Here is a 19,211-nt window from a genome sequence, read left to right on the forward strand (position 1 = left end):
TACCTTTATAACTCAAGAGGTGGAGCCACTGGCTGTATTTACATACTGTATGTTTCCACTGTCAAGGAAACCAGCTGAGCCTCTCTTGTGCAAACACTCCCAAACACACACATACACTTGCACACTCACACACACTCACCAAACAGGAAGACTATTACCTGTTTGGTGTGAGTTGGCTGGGAGCTGTCAGGTAAGAAAGACTTAATTTTTGTTTCTTCGAAGTCAGGACGAACAAGAGTTAACACAGGTTCTGTTAGTTCTTGTTATGGAAACAGATGATGTTAAAGTAGGAATGAGTTCATTACTTTGCTTTTACATTGCTTTTAATACATTCTAAATCGGATGACAGCATGGTTTCATGGTAGCGAGAGGTAACAGGTGAGATGGCAGATGGTGACGTCACATTTAAATGTCATGGGAGACTGAGATTTCAGAGGACAACTATATTGTGACCAAAATTTAGTTTATATACACAGAATTTATATAGACGTGATCCTGCAGTGACTGGAAATAACAATGTGTGGTAACAGCGTCTTATCAAGCCTTATTTTGGGCAAAAAAAACATTTTTTAAGACGAGCTTGGTGGTAACTGTTTCTCAATGATTTGGCTAGAATTGATTACTTCAAATTCAAGACATTGTTGTATTTGTGGGAAATTGTGGAGAACAATGCCTTAGGAATTTAGGGAGGGGAGCAAAACAAAGATAATAGTGGAGCTGGTATTTCGGTCAGAGTAACAAAAGCACCTGTCAGACAAAAGACCTCCTTAAAGGCCATGTGAGATTATATTACTAGAAAAAACTCATACCTGACATTCATACAGGTTATCATACATGTCCTGAATTTCACAGTTACAGTTAATCTGTTTATAGTCTTTACTCTGTGTTATTGAAGGTCTTTTCTTGCCCACAGAGTTATCTGTGAAGAAGAGAAAAGTCGATTTGAATGATACCAGCATAAGGATCATTGGCACCACAGTGAGGAACAAGTTTAGCAGAGACATACTCCGGATTACAAAATTGGAAAATAAACTCATCAAACCACCACAGACCAGACCGTCAAGAAACAGAAAAGGACTTTACAAAAGTTCATGGCTGTCCACCTGCCACTTGTGTGAGTGTGGATTACAAGTCCAAGGACCTGGGATGATGCTTTCTAACTGACTCCTACAAGCCTGCAACTGTCAACAATGTTCACCCCCAAGAAAAACAGTCTTCCCTCCCCGTGCCTGGAGGACTCCTTCTTCCCTCTCTCCTCATCCTCCACAGTCTCACTCTCCTTTGCTCTCCCCTCATCCACATCGTCCCCTGGCAGCAGTGACAGCGGAGGAGGGATAGAGACGGATCTGATACTAGCTGCAGAGCTGGGACAGGCTTTACTGGAGAAGAATGAGGAGCTGGCAACCACAGTGGAGCAGAGGGAGAGGGAGGTGGAGGTAAGGATAAAGCTGCTGTAAACACAGTTTTTCGTAACTATGCAAACAAAACAATATAGTGAGGTGGGAACAAAAGGAGCACCAAAAACATTTTACCATGAACAAGCAAATTACATTTGAGTTATTCTAGCCTGCAGGGCAATCATTATAAAGGTGGAAACACTTGTAAGTCTGTAACTAACAACGATCAAGGTTCAATTTATTCCACCTTAAAAAATGGAAATTACAGTTCTCCCATCCTAATATAGTCCCTCACTTTTGTCTCTGCATATCACATAAACATAAAACAATTAGTCAGAGGACTATAGTTAAGTACGAGAATCGTGCAGAAAGAAGTTAAATGTATTTAGATATTATTTTTATTATTAGAAGCTGTAAAAAGTGGTAGCAGCAATGTTAGCATTTTTATTGTTGTTGTTTTGAACACCGCTGGTTTTCTGTAAGTATTTTCCCTCTAAGTTATTTAAATTCATTCCTTACACTGCAGGTATAAATCTGTCCCTGATATAGAGTCAAAATTAACAGGATAGGCCTTTTTCACTCTAGACATTTTGACTTGTTGCAATAGGAAAAGCACAGGTGTAAATAATAAAATGAATGATGGCTGAATTCCATTTAGCTGCTTCGGTTTCAGGGACACTTGAATAGAACAGAGCCATTGTTAATGTTATTAGTAACAAGTGAAAATGCATTTTATTACCACACAGCTAGGCTGGTGGAATTAATCTCAGTCAGTAATCAGTGCAAACATAAATTACATAAATGTCCTGTGATTTTACGACTATGACAAGTCAAAATGTCTGCTGTGAAAAGGGCCTTTGGTTTTTAAGGACCAGTGTCACTGAATCTAATCTTGTCCTCAACAAGACACATTTCACTTCACATTCAAAGTAACAAGAATACAGACATAAAATGATCCATGTATTTTAGTGTTTGATATTATCATGTTGCCTTGAAGCCACTTAATGTTGTGTTTAATGTCTCAGGCTTTACAGCAGGAGAAGCATGTTCTTCAGAGGAAGCTGGAGATGAATGAACTGACATCTGGGCAGAGAGAGGCAGAGCTGACAGCAGATTTAGCTGCCTTAAGGGCTGAGCTGGAGCGACATCACAGCCAGGGACGCGACCGACGAAAGGATGAGAGTGAACAGCTGACTCAGTTAGCCAACCATAACCAACGCTTGGTGGAGCAGCTAGCAGAGGTTAGCTTATACTACCAGAGAATAGGCAGCCTGAACCCTGCCTTAATGAACTGCTAACCCACCAAAGAGAACATCGCAATTATGCTGTTAGAATAAACAGAATCTAGGCGTATGAGTGTTGTTTATGTGTAGGAATTGTCTGCGTGTGTCTGGTGTCGCTGTCACACAGACAGGAACAATGCAGGCTAGCAGGTTTTGGGAGTCCCACCTTTGTCACTCATTGAACAATAGATACATTTCTCAACTTTTTCTCACCCATCTAGGCTGTAACACTGGAACACACCTTGAGGACTGAGCTTCGTTCCCTCAGAGAAGAGATGGAAGAATCATCTTTCAGCCGAAATATCAACTTCACACAATTACAGAACATACATGCAGAGGTATACTTAACAGTCACTTGTTTTGCACAAGTAATTCAATGCCAAAGTAACTGCCGCAGTTTTAGTGTGACAGTCACAAACATATTATGCTATCTTGAATGCTGCAGGATAGTAGGTCACACACAAAAAGCATTACATTTGCAATATGGCCAAATAGTATGAAATTATAATACAAAGTGAGAGTAAGGAGAGCTGGTTTTAAGTCTTATGGGGCAAGTCCAAGTCAAGTTTCAAGTCCTGTCAAAGCATGTCCTTGATCAAGTCCGTTGCCCGCCTTTAAGGTCTCTGTATACTGACCATTAAATAACATGGCATTTAAACATTTTAATTACAAAGCTGTGTTAACAGTGTTTTCATATAGGTAAAACCAAGTCCTTTCAAAGAATTATGCCTAATATTTAAATATTCAAGATGTGCTATCCAAGGCCCGCCTGCCCGACTTGTAGACATAAGTATCCATATAAAGCATCAAAATAGGATTCATGTATTCTACTCTATCTGAAATAAATGACATTTATTTATTATGCTGAACATTTATAAATGTTGGCAATAATTTCAGTTACCACTCTTTCATTGCACCATTTATTCAGTATTTTATGTTTATCCATCTTTCTTTTCTTCCCGTACAGAACAGAGTTTTGCTGGAGCGGCTGTCGCACATGGAAGCACAACTAAAAGGATCACAGGAGCACAGCAATAGACTCTACATTGAGAGAGAGCAACTGAGAGATAGACTGTCAGAACTACAAACGAAACTGAGAGAGAAAGAAGCAGAGGTGAGGATCAGAGACTGGCTACTATTTACGATGAACTGCAGCATTGAAAGATAAAGCCTGAGGGAGAATCATGTGCTGCAGGAGATATTACTCAACAGAAGCCACTAACACGACTGCTTTTAAGCTCTTGATCTGTGTGTGTGTGCTTGTGCCTGTTGCTCACTGTGTGTGTGGTTGTGTGTGTTTGTGTGTATATGTAGATAGAGCAGGAGCAGGGAGTGGTGTTTGAGTTGAGAACCGTGAATCGCTCTCTACAGCAGAACGCTCTGAACCTAGGAGAAGAGAACATTCTGGACAGTAGACACACACAACCTTTGTCACTGCTTAGTGAAATTCAGCAATCACAGGTACACACATACACATACACACACTGAGTAACTGCACTGACAAGTTTCATGTGCTAGTGTGTACTAATTCTGACCCTGTAGCCTTCTGACATCCTTCTTTTGATAGTTTGAGACTGAACCCGTCTCCAAAATTCCCAACCACTTCGTAGCCAAATTTGCATCGAAAGCACAAACACCTAGTAATAAGTGTTTTGACCTTACTGACCTTCCTATCTGTTGTGTTGTTGTGTATATCTCTCCTGCTAACCAGACTAAAGAAGCTCTTCTAGCTCACTCCACAGTCCTGCAAGCAAGAGATGAAGAGATACGAGCACTCGCAGAGGAGGTCTGTTGAACTGTATACAACCACACATACGCTTTTCACAAACACACTTAGAGGACATACTGCGATTTGTTGCTGGTTTCCATTTCAGTGGGTTAAGGTTGCCTGGAATGGGTGAAAATCCTTGCTACTATGTATATAGTTCTATATATCTAGAATATACATGCCTGACAAATCGAGGAGCGTGGTTAGCTGTTTAAATATATTAGAAAGGTAGGCTAAACTTTAAAAGGGGAAGAACAGAGTGTAGCCTAACATCAATATATTTAAATTTTAATCAATGAAATCAGACCACTTGCATCTTGCTACAGTTAAAGTCCCCCTCCACTCAAAAATGCTAATTGTTACTTAATTTGGATGTTTGACTTTCACTGTGTAATATTATGTGTGGGCAGAGTTTGATAGAAGACTGTTTCATCTGTTGAAGGGGGAAAGCTTCTTTGTGCTCGCATTAAATCTGAGATTATTTTGTGACATCACAACTAGTTTGGAGCCAATCGTGGTCCAGTATGCAATTTACACCTGTGTGATGTGTAAACGTAAAACTTCCACATCATATACACTGACATTTCAGTGAAGTAGGAGACATCCTGTGTCCAGTACTAGAAAAATATTTGTATATTCATAGATTCTAGATTTTTCAATAAAGGAGGAGTATATGTAATTGTAAGAATTTTTAACTAATTTATTGAATTTATGTTGTGGAAAAACCATATGAGACAGGTCAGGAGGGGATCATTAAAATGTATGGACATAATGGAGTATTTTTAGGAAAAATAAAATGTCATGATCATTACAATATGTATGCCTTTCAATTTCACACTTTGCAGCTACAATCTCAACGAGAGGAGCTGGAGTCTTTGAGGGAAGAAATCAAGCCATTTAGAAGCAGTCCTGGAATGCCAAGCTACAGGTAACGCTACACAACAACATATTTGTTTATTTGATTTGAATTCATCGCATTTCATTTGAACCCACAGTGGCAATTTACAGTATGTTTTGCTAATCATCATATCAATGTCCAGTTCTTTAGAGAGTGAACTGGCCACGATGCGTCAGGAGAAAGAAACACTAACTCAGCAGCTTCTCAACACCATCAAACACAAGGTGGTGCTGTCTCAAGAGCTGGAGGCCTGGCAGGTGAGTCTGTGTGCTGGGATATACAATTCTAAATCTTGTCTTTTGGCAACACATTTAAAATAGTTCAGTGTACAAGCAGAATATTGCATTTCCATGTGAACCTTTCATCTTGTTGCAGGAGGACATGCGGTTGGTGATCAATCAACAGGTGCAGCAAAGGGAGGAGGAGAGACAGAGGGAAAAACAGCAAGAGAAAGACAACACAGTAGGATTCCAAAGAAGCAAGTCTTTGAGAGTGAAAGGAGAAGGAGGGAAAGGATTCTTCTCTTCCTTTTTCAAAGACAAATGACAAAGAAAAGAGGCATCGGTTAAACGGAGTATCAGCCTTTATCTTTGCCACTGTGAGCTTATTCTGCCAGATAATGTACAGTGTAATCTGTTATCAGCATCAACAAATGAAATGTTTACATACCTCATATTTGAATATATTTGTATATATATATGTACAGTATATCAGTAATTTCAGTTTTTAGGACTTTGTATTAAAACTTTAAAGCCACCATTGAATCTCTATTGGGTGTTTCATAATCTGTTGGTTGTTTTATTTTTTTGGTCACAAAAGGAGAGAAACTGGAGGAAAATAACAGCTTCTGGTGAGTTCTGAGTTCAGTCAGAGGCTGACCTGAACACAAACACACAGGCACACTCCCCCAGGGACACAGTCGGTGTGTTCATTGCTAGCTAGCTTACAGCTAATGTCTGTACAGTACGTTGGCTGTGTGTGCCAAAAAAACACATCATAACAGTCCAACTGTCAAATTTGCGCGAATGACGCAAGGTGAACTTTTGCTTCACTTTCTGTCTGAACACACCTTGAGGCACAACAAGCTGAACTGAATACAAAACAGACATATTATGGCCTTATAAAGCTGTTGATATTAGCAAACTATTGATATTATTAACTATTTAAACATCCAGCAGCCTTGGAGCAACATTAACATTCATTTGGAGTCTCTGGTGTTTCTGGCCACCCGATAAATGTCCAATATTCACTCTCCTTTTAGCTTTGTTTTGGTCATTAACAATTCCTGAGAAAAATGTATCTGGCTGTTTAGCTTGCAAGATGCTAAACTATGTACATAGATTCAAAACAATGATGGAGGATAAAAGCACCTTGGTGCTGAGGGTAAGTTCAGAGTTAAGGGGCGATCACACAGACACGCACCGCTACAGGTACAGACAACTAAAAAGCTGGTGTGCCTGTGGAGTGGGGCTGCATGCGCCCCTGCTCCATAGCTCTCTCACAGTCCAACAGTTAGCCTATTTATCGGCATAATAAACAGCATTATACTCCTCAGATTCACCTATAAGTGACCCCTTTCGTATTACATGTAGTCATTTGACCCATAGTTAATATTAAAAATATTCATTAGTAGAAATTTAAAGAAGCTAGATGTAAGAATTTTTAGTTTAAAACATTCAAAAATTAACTAAAATTATCAACAGAACGTGAAGAGTAACAGTTTTGACGTTATATCAAAGACGTCTATGTGTTGCAGACTGAAGGTATTATGCTAACCAGTTATCCCTGGCCAGTCCTGTCTTGTAATACCACTTTATACCTCAAGAACAAGAGTTATCACTGGCGTTGCTTTCCACCACTGGAGACAGTTCTTGACGAGTAAAGCGATGAAGTCTGATGCTGAACTCGCAATGTTTCTTCTAGACTGGAAAGTAAATATCTGTTAATGTTAATTTGTTTGGAGTATGAATGTGACAGGTGGTCAATTCTTACCTATAGCCTAGCTCCTTTAAAACACAATGAATGCACAGTGTTATATCTATAGAACTGCAATGTATTATGACAAATACTAATGGGGAAGAAAAAATTAAAACAGTAACTATGATAGAAATAACATCTTTAATAAATTAAGTCCAAAAAGACAGTCACTCCCTTCCACTTCTCTCTATGCTTATATTACACAATGTATAAATACTACATAAGCAACATTTGTTATGTTAAACAGGACTGGAAATACCCAGAAGCAGCGTGAGTAGTGCAGGTTGCATACAGGTCAGTGTTTCTATCTATATACATACAGTACAGTCCTGGCTCAGTAGTGTCAGTGCATAGCTGCTCTCATATCCCTCAGCTGGAGGTTAGTATATATGGAGCAGCATCTTTTCTCTTAGAGTCAACAGGCTGTGTGGTATCTCACACACTTTTTATATGCTTGCAAAAAAAAGTGCACACAATCAAACTCATAATCACTTACTCACACACACAATATTTTAAAAATAATATTGGCGTTTTAGCATGATTTCACTCGTTTTACATTTCTGCCGACCACTTTTTAGATTGATCCTTTAGGCATTAGTTTGTGTGAAAATCAGCTCACAGAGACTGGCCTGAGATAAGTGACAATTTAAGTGTTTTTTCTCTGTTAGTATCATGAGGTAATGCTGAGGGCAGCCATATTTCCAAACCTCATCCATGTTGGTGCATTCAAGCAATCAGAAGCCCCCACATTCAAGATTTGGGAGACAGATGCATTGGTGAGCTATGCTGAATAAAACGCACAAGAAAAACAATAAACCAATATGGACATTGAGAAAAGAATAATTTGGTCATTTGTATTACCTGTCCCAAGCAGGTTTCCTGTTTCTACAAGTTGAGTTTCAAATGATACTGCATGAATGTAAACCAATGGCTGCCAGGAAGATTAGAAAAATCATGTAAGAGTTTTACAGACGATGGTGTGCTTAAGAAAATGGTCGACAGAAAGGTCAGGTATACAAGAATTATAGTTAATGGGCTGTAACATGACAAACACTACTATCTTTCAATATACAATATACATTAAGTTTCTTTATGACTACCTACAGTATAAAACTTTTATTTATTTTCAGTACAGTATGCCTCTTATCCTTTCTGTTTCCATTGTCCAGAAGGTGATGTGCAGTCTGATTTCCAGGGGACAGTAACACATCTCCAGTCACAGTTGAGCCTCTCACAATGTTCATCCATTTTTCCTGTTTAATCTTATTGTCACCTAATCAGAAAACATCACCTCAGTTTTGAGAGGTAGGTTGCAAGATGAGATGCATCGATTTAAGGAAACATTTTGGGCTCCAACCCCGACACAATCCACGGTACTCAGGTGTTTGTAGTAAGCATTTTAGTGACGCTGATAAACCTTGGAAGATCAGGTCATCATGAAGCCTCTGAAATAGGTCTCTGGATGGGTGTCCTGACAGCAGGTAGTGATTCCAGCTGGGGTAATTGGAGAATTATCCCACGTTGATGCCTAGGCCCACTTGCAGCTTGTCACCTCTGTGATTTACGAAGGCACCCATGATCAGGGTGGCAGGGAGCGGGGTCAGACGCTTCTCCAACACGCCTCCTATTATGCACCGACTGTTTATCATACCTGAATACACACACACACACACACACACACACACACACACACACACACACACACACACACAAAGTCTCATATACTGTATGTTTTCTTAATAGCCTTCATTGAGCTTGACATTTGACTCAAAGTTGCAGAAAGAAATTTACCTCGAAAGACCATGTTGGCCTCTGGGAGTTCCATCTGGTACCCAAATGAGGTTGTGGTCTCCTGTGTCCTGGTGCTGGCTTCAAACTCCACCCCAACTTGGATCTGGTGAACACAAACACACGCAAATGCACATTTTCAATATGCACCTAAAGTAAATGGTATGTTCAAAAAGTATGGTGGTATTTGCTGTACCTGTTTGTTGGCTCTGTGATAGTAGCTAGCATGGGCACCTCCTTTCCCAGCATTCAACGTCACCACCCAGTTTGGTCCTGCATGGAGAGACAGAAAAAAGGTTTAAACGCTGCTGCGAAATCAAGCAAAACAGATCAGGAAAGATACCAGCTCAAATAAATCAGATGTTTGAAGCAGATTCACAATTTAACACAAAATCTCACTTGAGTACTGTCCAGCCAAAGTAAGAATTCCTCCTTCCTCTGCTCGGCCCCGATGGTAGACTAGCTCCCCTCCTAACACAAGCCCAGAAGACACACTCTGCAGGAAGTGTGCGACGAGGATAACTGTGCAAGAGAAACACACACAGATACATTTGACTGATTGCAATAGTACTTTTTTCTAATATCGGTGGATAATGATATCATGCCAATATTTTGATGCATCTTTATCAGGAACTAATGATGACTGTAAAAACTGAGTGATGCTCAGGTGAGGTTCTTATCATTCCACCTGTCATATCTCACCTGACTCTCTAAGGACGTCTGGGTTGGCTACTGTCACAGCAGTGGTGAAGTCGTTCCCTCTGTACTCAGTTTCAAACTGCCACGTTACAAACTGGGACTGCTGGGTCTAAAACACAATCAATTCGAACATTAAGTTGTTTACAGCAAACAGCATTCATTTTGTGTAAAGCAAGTGATTTGTAGTGTCTGAACATGGGATGGGATAGATGGGTTTAAGGAAAGACATTAGGATCTCACCTGGAACACTGTTCTGGCTCGTACACGCTCAGTGAGATGCAGCAGAGCGTGAGCGTTCAGACTGCCTGAAGAGTCCATCTCACCGATCAATGCTGGGGCATCCTAAAATGTGAGGAAGGATCAAGATGCAGCATACGGCTAAGCACATTAATGATAAAATAGTGGTAACATATTTATTATGTGCTGACTCGTGCTTGACCTTGTCCTTGCTGTAATCATCAGACTGCAGATGCTCCACGTGGAATCGATAGTACGAAGGACTGACAGCACTGAGGTGGAGAGCATGACTGACCTGGAAGCAAACACATACATCATGTTAAAGATAAGGCATTATAAAATTTTCCAGATGTAAGAGATTTACACCCTTATTATCTTTACATGCAACAAGTTGATTAAACGTAAATTAATGTGGGTGAAAGAGTCACCTTGAAGAAGCTGCTCAGCGTTTTATTGAGGATCATCTTGACTCCCTCAATCTGTTGAGGAAAAACATCTGGGGAGATTGAGAGAAAAACAGACAGATCAAAAACATTAATATCACATTTTGTGGATTTACATGCACTGTAATCATCTGATTATTCCCCATTTCTAAAAGTGACTGATTTCAGAAATACTCAATGAAAATACAGAGTTTCATTTTTCAGATTAAGGGATTATAAGTAACCAACTTTTTTCTCTAGAGATACATTATTACTGGGCCACGAAAACCATTGTTTACAGAGTTCAGTAGTAAAAATACACTTTTACACATTATTTTGTTCAGAGCAAACAATCAAACAATGTAAAACATATTCAGCCATTGTACCTTCAAGAAAAACAGTTGTAGCCTTAATGCAAGAAGATGTTTGCTTTTACACCACATACAAAATGCTTTTTGCATCAAGCATACAATTTCCTGACTACTTTTCTCTATGTATTGCCTGCTCTGTGGTCAGCACCTCTTTAAACATGGTGTATACGCCACAGTTCTTGCTTTTTAGCCACACATACCTTTGCAGCTCCTGTGGAGAGAGTGAAAGCTGCCCGGGTTGGGTAGGCGGCCATCTCTTCTCTCCCAGCGTGGAGGACTGTCCCAGTAAGCAGGATGAGCGTTCCAACGAAATAGAGGGGGGTCCACGGAGAAAGGCCAGTTCTGATGGCCCGGACCGGAAGACAAAGCCAGAACGCTGCCCATGTGGGTGCAACACTTCCTACAAGACATAAAGAAACAAAGGAAAGATGTATCATGATTTATCCCATTTATTTATCTCACCTGCAGCCTGTACCTACACTATTTAAAGCCAGACTCACAAAGGCAGAGCATAAAACCTTCTCTGAAATACCATTTACAGAAAAGAAAACATATATTCCTTGGTCAAATAGAGTATAGACAATGTTCTGACTACAAATAATATAAAAGAACAACCCCTCAACTCACAGACAGAGTTACAGAAGATTCGTCGAAGATTCTGAACAAAATTGAATGACTACAAACTTACTTACTTATTTACATTTATTTTGCTAGTTCTTTAAATTGGTTTATATTGGATTTAAAACTTGAGTTGCAAGAATGATTACGACTATGTGCATCATACAAGGCTGTCTGTTGTTTTCAAGTGCAGGTGCAGCAATTCCGTTAGCTAGCATGACCTTAGCATCAGCAAAAACAGACATATATATGCGCTAGTTGTTTTACTACCTACTTCCGTTGTTGTCAAGAGACCTTAAAATCCCGAGCGGAACTGAGAATCGCACATCAGAAAAACTGTCAGGTGAAATTTTAAGAGATAAACTACTAATACGCGATGCTGGGATCGACTGATGCTGCATATAGCTCTCTCCTCCAGATGTGATGCGCCACCCTGCAAATGTGTCCCTCTGGAAACATGACGGGAATCCTGTGGTCTGAAAAACTACGCTTTTTCATTACATGTATAAAACTCAATGGTAATGTTATTAAAATAATAACTATACGTTTTCACCTACTTATCTTTAACTTAAGAGACATTAGTTTTGTTGTTTGGGGGCTTCGAGTGCTCCGGTAAACAGCGTAACGATCATTAAGTTTTGTTTCTTGTCGGACTACTGTATCTGCGACACAACGTTCAACGCAAGCTGCTGCAGGTGAGATAATATTTTTCGGCTTTAATGTACTGCAGCGCCCAACACCGGGGAGCAGGAGAAGGTCAATGGCGTTACTCTACATTACAGTCAAAATAATTTTTGTTATTTGGCCGAGCCAGTCTTAGACACAAGATACGGACGTTTGTACTAAAATATGCAATTACTACGATCATATTAGACCGTGAAGAAGACTGAAGGCGGTCATTGTCACTCCTACGCGCGTCTCTTCCTTTCGCACTCAGAGCTATAAAAGAGGCAGCAGATTTTGGGACAACCTTTCTGGGAACTGAGTTTGTGAGTGTGTGTCCCTCATTTCCAGTTGGAGTGGACATGTCTCCTTCACGGTCCATATTGCTGGTGGGAGAAGGGAACTTCTCATTTTCTGCCTCTGTGACCCAGTTAAACTCTGAAACGGAGACCAGCATAACGGCCACTTGCCTGCAGCGTCAGGAGGAAGCACTGCGGCATGAAGGTGCAGCCAGTAACATTCAGATCATCAAGGAGTCAGGTACGGCTTTGTGAGGACTGTCATATTTTTGCTGAGCTGTATTTTGTGGGACTACACTTTTTGTCCACTTTCTTTGTTTCTTATGTGTCCATCAGGTGGGGCGGTGCTTTTCGAGGTGGACTGCAGAAAGCTGGGGGAATGTGCCTCTCTCCGGGGCCGTGTGTTTGACCGTGTGGTGTTTAACTTTCCTCACTGCGGGAGAAAGAGTGGGGTTAAAAAGAACAGAGAACTTCTCAAAAACTTCTTCCTCAGGTATAACCGCATCATACCGTAGGGTTTCAATCCATTCACAGCATTTTCTGTTGTCAGAGATCTCTGTCTAGCATCCATCATCTAAATCATTTTACATTATGTCAGCTGGTGTAAATAGAATTATATCATTCTTCCTATCAACAAATCACTTTACACTCTGATTTATGACACTTCGTATCACTGGTTTTGCAATGTTTAGCCCAATAATACAAATTATGAATATAACTAGGTATCATTGAGTTTTGTTTCTTGTTCTGACCGAGATTTGTCTGTAGCACCAAAAGTTTAAAAGCTGGCGTTGAATGCAGGTTTTTCACTTTTAGATGATTTCTCTCATGGCTGCTTGCGTTCAGGCGTCATTTACCATTTGAGAATTTTGGCTTCTTGTGTTAAATTAAAACAAAAAGGTTTAGTAGAAAAACATATTTATGTTTCTCAGTAGGTATTGTAAGTAAGGTATCGTAAAAAAGTATGATTTTGGTATCATTACCGAAACTCTGATTATCATAAGGGCTGACAATGCGCAGCTCCAATTTCGTATGGAAAAAGGTGAACTGAAAAAGGTGACAACTTCCATTTTCCATGACAGTATACTGAATACTTGTGTTTGTTTTTCTGGGCCTCCAGTTGTGTTCAGGTGTTAGCTGAAGATGGGGAGGTTCATGTTTCCTTGTGCAATGGACAGGGTGGGACACCGGCGGACCACCCGAAGCGAGAGTGGCACAACAGCTGGCAGGTGACTGCCATGGCAGCAGAGGCACACCTGATCCTTACTGACGTCCATCCTTTTGAAAGTGAGAAATACCAGAGCTACAAGTGCACTGGATACAGGTAAGGAGTAAAGGTGAGTGTTACAGTGTATAGATTGAAATTTGTGTCCCTGTGTGTTTACATACTGACACTGTCTGATGATGGTGTTGCTGTTGTACAGGAGCCAGGATAAGGGCTTTCATGTGGAGAAAGCTATGCTCCATGTGTTTACTCGCAGCCTCCCCTACACCTCTGCTGAGATACTTAAAGTGGAGGAGACTGTTAAAGGGGAGAAAGTCCAGTACTACATACCAGCCGAGCTCAGTGATTACATGTTCAGGTACAGTAACTCAGAGACTCTCTGAGTCTACTCTGTTTGAGTAATAGGCCGCCAACGCAAAACAAAGTTACATAACCACGCGCTTACTGTCTCTTCTCTTTCATCAGGGGATTTCTCTGCTCAGGTTCTGTCCACCCTGTCAGGTTGGTGCAAGATTTTCTTCTCGAAGGACTGGCGGATAAGTGGTCAGTCTCCATGACGACAGAGACCATTCCCTTCCTCCTCATAGCCGAACAGCTGCAGATGTGCCGCGGTGATGTCGACAGCACACGCTGCTACTGGATCCGCCTGCTTCAGAAAGACCTCAACTCTAGAGACAAAGCAAAAGATCTGTTGACGTGCACAGACACTCGAGACACTCTGTCAGCCAGATGTGTTACCTCAGATAAGGTAGACAGGATGAGGAGCAAAGGAGCTGAGAGCTTATGGTCTGCATGCTCTCTAGATGTTGATCCTGAAGAGGAAAGTGGTCTTTATATGCTGCGTCCATCACTGCTCCCTCATACTGAAGAGCTTCTAACTAAAAAAGAAGAGTTGATTAACAATGCAGGGAGTCACGGGGAGAATGAGGAGAATAATAAAAGTGTTGAAGTTGAAGGACATAAGAAGGAGGGGCCCTGTGCGGGCTGTAATGGTGTTACCAGCTTGTTATTTGGCATTAGTGGCTTGGTGTTCAGGAATGTGCCCGTCAACCTCTGGGCTCTGCCTGCCTTTCACGAGCTTCTCCTCAGAGGCGTTTTCCCTTCAGAATGTGAGCCAGTCAATTTGCTTGGACAAAGGCTGGAAACGCTGCTCGCTCCCTACGGGGTCTCCCTGGTCACAGAACAGGGAGGCCTGCGTCTGATGGCACAGCCAATGGGTTTGGTTGGAAGGGCGTTTGCAAGCAATGCAAGCGAAAACAGTCGCCATGTGAGTGTCACTGTGTCCCTAAATTTGGACCTCCTCGCCGTGCTCCTGTTCTCACTCCCCGACTGGCGGCTGCTTTGGTCACACGACCCACGCTTTTTACAACAGTTTGCACCCCGCCCATCGCCAGGGAAACGTTTCCACCCATTCTCCCTGTTCCCCGAGCACTTCAGCTTTGACATCAGCTTCTGGACAGGGCCGACGTGGGAGGAGAGGAAGTTCCACGCTGTGGTCCGAGAGGCTAGTCATGGGACTGTGGAGCAAGTTAAACTCATCGACATGTTCTCACATCCTGACCTGAGCCAGACCAGTTACTGCTACAGACTCGTCTACCACTCACACACACACGCTCTGTCACACACACAAGCCCTCCAGTTTCATCAACTCCTGCAGTCCTTTCTTACCTCTCGGTTGCAAGTCACCATCAGGTAGCTAAGTTTGAATGTTTAGGAAGAACAGGGATTTCACCTCTTTTTTTCAGACATTATGATTAGTCTGTTTGTAACTGCTAAGCAAAGTGTATAATCTGCAAAACGAACAGTAGTTGAGGCGTTGCTTGCTGTAGTAAGTCTCTGGAATGTGATTGAAATTCTGTGTATCTGTGTGTGTTTTTGTCACAATAAAGCTGTTACTTAACATTAATTTGTGGTCTATAGATAGTCATTGTACAACAGTAAAAGTCACATGTAGCACAAGCTGTGACAAAGTATTTTGCATTTTCTCTGTGACTGGGTAACTAGGAGTCTATAATTTCCTAGAAATGTTCGTGGAAAGAACTATGTATATTGGTGTTATAGGAAAAATAAAGACAAAGTTATGAGTTTGGATTTAGTTGTGTTGAGTTTATGAGCAGTTGTTGATTTCCAGAAGAGTGTTTTTGAAAGAACTGCTCCACTTGAACCCAAGTATACATTAATTAATTATTAATTTGTGATTGTAAATTTCATATCTGTTGAATTGTATGCTTGCCTGTAGACAAATTTCACATTTTTGCACGTTCAGCTGACCTGCTGTGCACTGACTAAAAGACGTTAGGTTATGTTAGCAATTCACTGGAATTTATTCATTGGAAATGTATCAATTGAACACTATATCTACTATATTTAACCCATAATTATTACCAAATTAATAGTTCTTTCCAAGAAACTTACCAGGGACTGTAAAGAGGCCCCTGTGCATAGGAGCAAGTGACTGATTGTTCATTGTTCATCTAAAGAATATTTTGATTAATTCAAATTAGTAATGTACTGTGCAACAGATAATTTGTGGGGGTTAGAAACCCCTATTCGCTTGAGAGGTTATATTTAAAAAGACAAACAAGCTATATTACTCTCATGTCATTCACACACATCTTGAACCCGCAGCACAGCGACTGACTGAAGTACTGCCTGCAGTAAGCATTAGGTTTCTGGCGCCTACAGCCCTTTGCGCTGTATGAGCCACATTTGCTTTGGCAATGTAAACGTCTGTTTCCCATGCTAATAAAGCCCCATTGAATTGAACTGAATATAAACAGAAATATAACGTTAGAAAACGAAGTTAAAATGAAGCTGAGAGGTTCCCTCCTGAGACCACTTTTTGGTCCGGGGGTAGGCTACTCAGAGCCCTTCATACAGTTTATGATGAGAGCTGTCAATAACCGGACAGCTGCGAAAATGAACGAAGTCTGACACTCGGTAGCAGCTTCGGAAAACATGGCGGCCAAGGCGCTTCGGCAGCGAACCAGGCGAGGCAGCAGACAAGATGCAAACAACGTGAACATCCCCGCCGAAGCTCGGCCACCGAAAGAGGAGAAAGGCGGTGATGACAGTAAAATCACAGAGACTCGGCAAGAGTGAGTATGAGCCGGGAGAAGGGACGTTAGACTCGCCGGTGCTGGAAGCTCCATCCCCGGTCTGACTGACAGCCTGAGCAGGGGGAGCTAGCTAGCTAGCTAGCTACTTTTATACGTTAAACAAGTTTTGATCATAACAACGATTGATAACGTCCACATAACAACATACAGAACTATGTGTTTGCAGTAGTTTGAAATATAATGGCGGTTAAGTTGTGTTTCCGCCCCAAAAACTAACTAGTTAGTTGCATCGTTTATGTTTTAAGAGCAACGTAACGTAGTAACCTGGTAAGCTTCATTCATTCTCCGGAACTGTCACACACTGCCAGATTTATGATAGCTGACGACAGTTTATAATTGTCACGAAAGGGCCAACTCATGGACATAAAGGTCATAAAGATGTGTAGTTATTGATACGTCGCTGAAGTCCTTTTAAAGATCCTTTGACAGTTTGTAAGATGACGTGTCGTGGTTAGACGCAACGTGAGGATTAATGCTAAACTGCAACTGAGACGACTAATCTAACTAATCTGATGATGGGTGTGAACTAGAGGAAACACTGCCAGACACGGGGAGGAATGGAGGACATCACTGTTACTATAAACACTAATGACCCGGTTCTAAAATACTGTTTTCACTTATGATAATTACTTAAGCACACATCTGGGAGGTAAGCCTAATTTAATGGGCATTGAAGGATAATGGAAGTTTTTTTCCCCACTGATAATGTACTGTCAGACAGCTGTTATTGTCATTTTGTTTCAGTCCACTCATTGTAAATATACTACTGGAAACTACAAATGATATAGCTCTATATATAGATTTAGGATTCAAGGATACAGATGTTTATTTGTCACACACAGTAACGTTACACAAGCAGTATGTGTAGTGAAATACAATGTAGTATTCTCTTATGGCTGTGCTAAAAAGACTGGTGTGAACGCTAACAATTAGAAAAAAACAAATATAACTGATTAAAATTCAAGATCAAAATATATAAATGCGAGTAAAAATGTAAAATTCATATGTCACAATTTTAAGGCAAACCATGTGATAAAATTGTTGTACACTCTCGAGAGAATGGTGTAGATCTAATCAGAAATGGCCTAGACCTTGGTCACTCCAGTTAGGCATGTGTAGACAACACTTCCTGATACCAGCACTGTCTACATATCTGTATAATAATGTTAATGATAATTTATCAATAGAGCACTTTTCAGGCAGGATGCACAAAATGCTTTCCAGAGGCAGGAAAAGAAACACAATGACAAGTAAAAACAAAAGAAAATAAATTATGTTAAATAATAATAATAATAATGCTTGGAATGATAAAATTATGCTACTACTACTATGATAATAGTAACAATGATAGTCATAGTAATCATAATAGTGTTGGTCAGGAAGAGCGAGGCTGATTTAAAAAGTAGCACAATCGCTCAAGACAAATATGAAATTCAAATAACATTTAGATAAAACATTTAGCTACAACTTAAAACAGGGCACAGCCACGAGCTGATAACAGACAACAAACAAACTGGATGAGTAGTGGAGGACAACTGCGTGTTTTCTCTGTGGGACAGTCTTTCAATCCTCCGAGTAATATGGGCTTGTCTTTTCTCTGTTGTGAGCTGACATTTACTTTGTGGTCCACCAAACACTTCATTTCTGTAATTAAGGGCATATTAATTAGCCAGCTCTGAAATGATTACCATAACTGTGGCCTTAATTAGTGTTTTATTAAAAGCGCAGGTGCACTGGAAACATCAACCAGCTAAGCCTGTATGTTAAAACACATAGACAAGCATTTAGCAATGAAGCAATTAACTAAATAGGTAATTTTCTTTTAAATATGCACAAAGCAGACATAATGTACTATTTAAGTACATTGAGGTATCATGTTAGAACCCAGCATTTTGATGTTGTTTAATATATTTTGATGCTGAAATTGATCTTAATGATAATAAATATATTATTGTAGGGTATTTAGCAATTGTGCATCTGTGTGATTTTTAAAAAATAGGTCAGTAAGTCGTGGAGGGCAGGTATGGGCTCCAGAAGGTTCAACTGCATTTAAATGCCTACTCTCCGCACGTTTCTGTGCAGCGTTGCTCAGCAACATCTCAGACTGCGATGAGACCTTCAACTACTGGGAGCCTGTGAGTACAACTCAGTACTATCAGAAATCCTAAAGTGCAGTATGCTGTCATTTTTAACCCTCTCCAGACATTTTCTAATATCTACGTCAGAATTTTGTTTTTATTGTTTCAGCAAGTTACTGCTTCTCTTTCTTTAACTGTTCATGTCTGTAATTGTTGTGATGACTGTTTTGACAGATGCACTACCTGCTGTACGGCACAGGGATGCAAACATGGGAATATTCTCCATTGTACGCCATCAGGTCTTACGCTTACTTATGGCTACACGCTCTTCCTGCTTGTTTGCATGCCCATGTTCTACAGACAAACAAG

At 40.6% G+C, this 19,211-nt stretch overlaps 4 protein-coding genes across 7 annotated transcripts in view; 3 read left to right on the forward strand and 1 right to left on the reverse strand.

The window, feature by feature from the left end:
• The first annotated feature begins 55 nt into the window (after positions 1–55).
• Positions 56–6,105, forward strand: bicdl2 (BICD family like cargo adaptor 2). Of its 3 annotated transcripts, none has more exons than XM_044222305.1 (10): positions 56–190; positions 914–1,436; positions 2,423–2,638; positions 2,902–3,018; positions 3,648–3,794; positions 3,995–4,141; positions 4,392–4,466; positions 5,294–5,376; positions 5,489–5,603; positions 5,722–6,105. In XM_044222305.1, the coding sequence occupies exons 2-10, from the start codon at positions 1,191–1,193 to the stop codon at positions 5,890–5,892; spliced, it is 1,317 nt and encodes a 438-aa protein (XP_044078240.1). In that variant the 5' UTR covers positions 56–190; positions 914–1,190; the 3' UTR covers positions 5,893–6,105. The 3 variants fall into 3 exon arrangements, with proteins under 3 accessions (XP_044078240.1, XP_044078242.1, XP_044078241.1); XM_044222306.1 differs by lacking the exon at positions 56–190 and adding an exon at positions 258–378; XM_044222307.1 differs by lacking the exon at positions 3,995–4,141.
• Positions 6,106–7,445: 1,340 nt separating this feature from the next.
• si:dkey-71l1.1 (uncharacterized protein LOC569883 homolog) lies at positions 7,446–11,923 on the reverse strand. The gene is made up of 10 exons (XM_044222308.1): positions 11,729–11,923; positions 11,041–11,240; positions 10,476–10,543; positions 10,250–10,342; positions 10,051–10,152; positions 9,814–9,919; positions 9,511–9,633; positions 9,308–9,384; positions 9,115–9,217; positions 7,446–8,974 (listed from the first exon to the last, which is right to left on the reverse strand). Exons 1-10 carry the CDS (start codon positions 11,857–11,859, stop codon positions 8,835–8,837), a joined length of 1,143 nt encoding a protein of 380 aa, XP_044078243.1. The 5' UTR covers positions 11,860–11,923; the 3' UTR covers positions 7,446–8,834.
• A 144-nt stretch (positions 11,924–12,067) lies between these two features.
• fdxacb1 (ferredoxin-fold anticodon binding domain containing 1) lies at positions 12,068–15,551 on the forward strand. Of its 2 annotated transcripts, XM_044222304.1 has the most exons (6): positions 12,068–12,153; positions 12,473–12,661; positions 12,757–12,913; positions 13,541–13,744; positions 13,845–14,003; positions 14,111–15,551. In XM_044222304.1, exons 2-6 carry the CDS (start codon positions 12,484–12,486, stop codon positions 15,339–15,341), a joined length of 1,929 nt encoding a protein of 642 aa, XP_044078239.1. In that variant the 5' UTR covers positions 12,068–12,153; positions 12,473–12,483; the 3' UTR covers positions 15,342–15,551. The 2 variants fall into 2 exon arrangements, with proteins under 2 accessions (XP_044078239.1, XP_044078238.1); XM_044222303.1 differs by lacking the exon at positions 12,068–12,153 and having other exon boundaries at positions 12,161–12,661.
• A 977-nt stretch (positions 15,552–16,528) lies between these two features.
• alg9 (ALG9 alpha-1,2-mannosyltransferase) overlaps positions 16,529–19,211 on the forward strand; it is a 13,643-nt gene continuing 10,960 nt past the window's right edge. The window contains exons 1-3 of the mRNA XM_044223337.1: positions 16,529–16,743; positions 18,764–18,899; positions 19,077–19,211. Of these exons, the coding sequence (XP_044079272.1) occupies positions 16,604–16,743; positions 18,764–18,899; positions 19,077–19,211 (411 nt within the window). The 5' untranslated portion in view covers positions 16,529–16,603. The remainder of the gene's footprint in view (positions 16,744–18,763; positions 18,900–19,076) is intronic.

This window comes from Siniperca chuatsi, linkage group LG14 (genome assembly GCF_020085105.1).
Source record: "Siniperca chuatsi isolate FFG_IHB_CAS linkage group LG14, ASM2008510v1, whole genome shotgun sequence".
NCBI lineage: Eukaryota > Metazoa > Chordata > Actinopteri > Centrarchiformes > Sinipercidae > Siniperca > Siniperca chuatsi.

Excerpts from the sequence above, each read along its gene's own strand:
- bicdl2 (XM_044222305.1), top strand. The coding sequence starts at position 1,191 with ATGTTCACCCCCAAGAAAAACAGTCTTCCCTCCCCGTGCCTGGAGGAC. Across the intron at positions 1,437-2,422 it reads AGAGGGAGAGGGAGGTGGAG|GCTTTACAGCAGGAGAAGCA; the intron begins GTAAGGATAAAG and ends TTAATGTCTCAG. Across the intron at positions 3,795-3,994 it reads TGAGAGAGAAAGAAGCAGAG|ATAGAGCAGGAGCAGGGAGT; the intron begins GTGAGGATCAGA and ends GTGTATATGTAG.
- fdxacb1 (XM_044222304.1), top strand. The coding sequence starts at position 12,484 with ATGTCTCCTTCACGGTCCATATTGCTGGTGGGAGAAGGGAACTTCTCA. Across the intron at positions 13,745-13,844 it reads TACAAGTGCACTGGATACAG|GAGCCAGGATAAGGGCTTTC; the intron begins GTAAGGAGTAAA and ends GCTGTTGTACAG. Across the intron at positions 14,004-14,110 it reads CTCAGTGATTACATGTTCAG|GGGATTTCTCTGCTCAGGTT; the intron begins GTACAGTAACTC and ends CTCTTTCATCAG.
- si:dkey-71l1.1 (XM_044222308.1), bottom strand. The coding sequence starts at position 11,859 with ATGCAGCATCAGTCGATCCCAGCATCGCGTATTAGTAGTTTATCTCTT. Across the intron at positions 9,385-9,510 it reads TTTGGCTGGACAGTACTCAA|GACCAAACTGGGTGGTGACG; the intron begins GTGAGATTTTGT and ends CTCTCCATGCAG. Across the intron at positions 9,218-9,307 it reads ATCACAGAGCCAACAAACAG|ATCCAAGTTGGGGTGGAGTT; the intron begins GTACAGCAAATA and ends TGTGTTCACCAG.